The sequence below is a fragment of the Mus pahari genome, chromosome X (genome assembly GCF_900095145.1).
Source record: "Mus pahari chromosome X, PAHARI_EIJ_v1.1, whole genome shotgun sequence".
In the NCBI taxonomy this organism is placed as follows: Eukaryota; Metazoa; Chordata; class Mammalia; order Rodentia; family Muridae; genus Mus; species Mus pahari.
In genome coordinates, this window is record NC_034613.1 from 131,739,245 (window position 1) to 131,741,847 (window position 2,603).

The 2,603-nt window shown below is 48.3% G+C and overlaps 1 protein-coding gene across 1 annotated transcript; it reads right to left on the bottom strand.

Annotated features, from left to right (window-relative positions):
• Window positions 1–828: 828 nt before the first annotated feature.
• On the bottom strand, window positions 829–2,238 carry Mageh1 (MAGE family member H1). The gene has a single exon (XM_021188206.2). It carries the CDS (start codon window positions 1,995–1,997, stop codon window positions 1,341–1,343), a length of 657 nt encoding a protein of 218 aa, XP_021043865.1. The 5' UTR covers window positions 1,998–2,238; the 3' UTR covers window positions 829–1,340.
• Window positions 2,239–2,603: the final 365 nt, after the last annotated feature.

Below are 2,603 nucleotides of genomic sequence, written 5' to 3' on the forward strand. Positions count from 1 at the left end.
AACTCCAGTGCCTGGGAAATGTGTATGTCTCTTGCTATGAAGTTACATGTCAGGTCTTCTCTCAGTATCCTCCAACATCAGAAATCCAGGTGTTTCAGATCCCTTTTCCCATTGTCCCCAAGTCACCATGAGTGTTGGTGTCCTCAGTGTCACTGTCTTTTTGTAAAGTGCAACAGCCTTCCTATGATGCCCTGGTTCATTTCCTTCTTCTCCTGACTTTTTTCTTGTTCTGTCCTTTTCCCTTAACATACTTGAATAGGTCACTGAGGAATTTCTATATCCTGAGTATCCATGTTGCCCTCAGTGACCCTAAGTTTACTTCCCCACCCAACATTAACCTCAGAGCCTCAAGGATCTTCTTAGTCTCTTCCTTTTCTCGTATTGCTACTCCACAGCAGTCTATTTTTTCCCTACCATCATTCTCTCAAGATAATTTTAGTGTCATTTCTATTTCTTTATTATTCTAGAATGTTTTCAGGTCTTTGCCAATGGCTCCTGTCAAGGTCTGTTAAGTATCCAATTCCACACTCAATACCAAATAATATAAGCACCCTTCCTACTGTCTTCTGTAGTCTCCAAATGCTCCTTGGATTTTAAAGCATCCTGTGATACCCTCTTTTTCCTGTTCTATTCCCCAAATGATGTCATCAGTTTGTCTTCCTTCTCCTTAGTCCCTGCCCATTCCCTACAACACTTATTGCATTCCCATTCCCCACCACCTCCCACAGTCTTGAAATTTCTTGGAAACTAGATGCTTTCTGTTAAGGACTATCCCCAGCATCTAATTTTGGTCCTCATTTAACAGGTGGACAATAAATGAACAAAGCATTCTGTTTACTATGCTTTTATTTATACTATTTGCACAGTGAGCATATTCACAAATGTGTTTCATTACAAGACATCAGACACGAGGGAAAGACAGAACAAATCTGTTATCTTCCTCCACTCACACTTTACTGGTTATTCCAAACTTTCAAAGAACTGCCTCTCTCAGTGGTACTTTCTATCCATCACACAACATGACAGAAGGACTTCATTTAATAAGATTAGCACAGCTAATACCAAATGCCAACGACAGAAAAAAATAACATAAACTTCTCCTCAAGTATATATTTAAACATATTGTGATTATTAACAGTGTTATAAAATGAATACAAGATAACAATATCTATAGCAAACACTACTTTGCAGTTTAACAATTAGCACTGGTCACAAATACCAAATACAGTGCCCTCCCCACCCTCCACAGCCTTTTGAATTCAGGAACCCTGCCTATCTACTCCATGGAGCAGACACTTTGGATTCTCTCTTCCACTCCTAAGGGTCTGCCTAGGATCGCTCTATGGAGCAGAATAACCCCTAGCACCTGAATTGAGAATAGCCTCAACCTCTGCATCATCATCTGAATCCCAGTCATAGTTACATGGCCAGTCTTTGGAGCATCGGTTCCGAACTCTCGCCACAAAATGCATGACTTTCAGCTTGCTGGATTCCACGTGTGCTCGAGGGCCCCAGAAGAACTCATACTCCACTGGACTGCTGCGGGGCACTGGCTTATAAATCAGATACCCTCTGCGCACAAACTCTTCTGTAACGACCTTCTTCGGATCTCCAAAGATGCTGTGCTGCCTCCCAGGCTGCATCCCTAACTTCCCCAGCACTTTCCACACCAGCGCCTCCTTTGCGCTGTTGCCCATGATGAAGATGAGGGCTAATATGGACATTAGGAGACTTTTCTTGGTGCCCTGAAAATTGCTCCGGGTAACCGGCTTTTGCACTAGGGCAGTGCTCGAAGCTTCTGCAGGGGTACTGGAGGCCTTCTCCGGGGTGCTTGTGTCTTCCTCCGGGCCGCTCAGGTATTCTTCGGGTGTGCTTGGGGCTACAGAAGCCGCCATCGGGGTCTCGGAAGCCTCTGAGGCCTGGATCTTGCGATTGTTGCGATTCTCTTCAGCTGCCTTTGCGTTCCGGCGGCGCCGACTCTTCCGTCCCCGAGGCATGGCTCCTGCAAAGCGATGAAAGCCTGCAGCACTTGGAGAAGGCTTTTGGCAGCGTCGGAGAAAAGTGGCTATCTTACGCAGGGACGGCCGCCGAACCGCAAATGCCAGCGAAGCCTTTGTGGCAAGGAACCAGTCGCTTTCAGCCACAAAGCCCTTTCCCAGGCAAGCTGACTTGCGCAAGCAGTCGCCGCCCGCACTCGCTGTAGCGCCAAGCGCGCAAGAAACCGGAGCAGCGTTGGCCCCGCCCCTCCTGCCACGCACACGCCAAACACCCAAGAGGAAGTGGGACTCTCCCGCACAGGAACTTCCGCTAGCCGAAAGGAAAAGGAGCGGGCTGCATTTTGAGTCCCACAATGGTAGTTAAGACAGCTAGGGGGCGGGGGTTGCAGGGATTTGTCCTGCGCTCCAGAGAATGTCGGTCTTCTTTAGGCAGGTGCACACATTATCCTATTGGTTCATAGCTTTTGGCAAGCAGTGGGCCCTTCCAGTCTCACCAAAGGCGGGCTGGGGGGGGGGGGGGGGGGGGGCAGGGCACAGTCTTGCAAGAGGTCAGCTGACCCCAGCCCTCCTTGGCTGCCTTGGCTTACACAGCACATTCACTCTCCC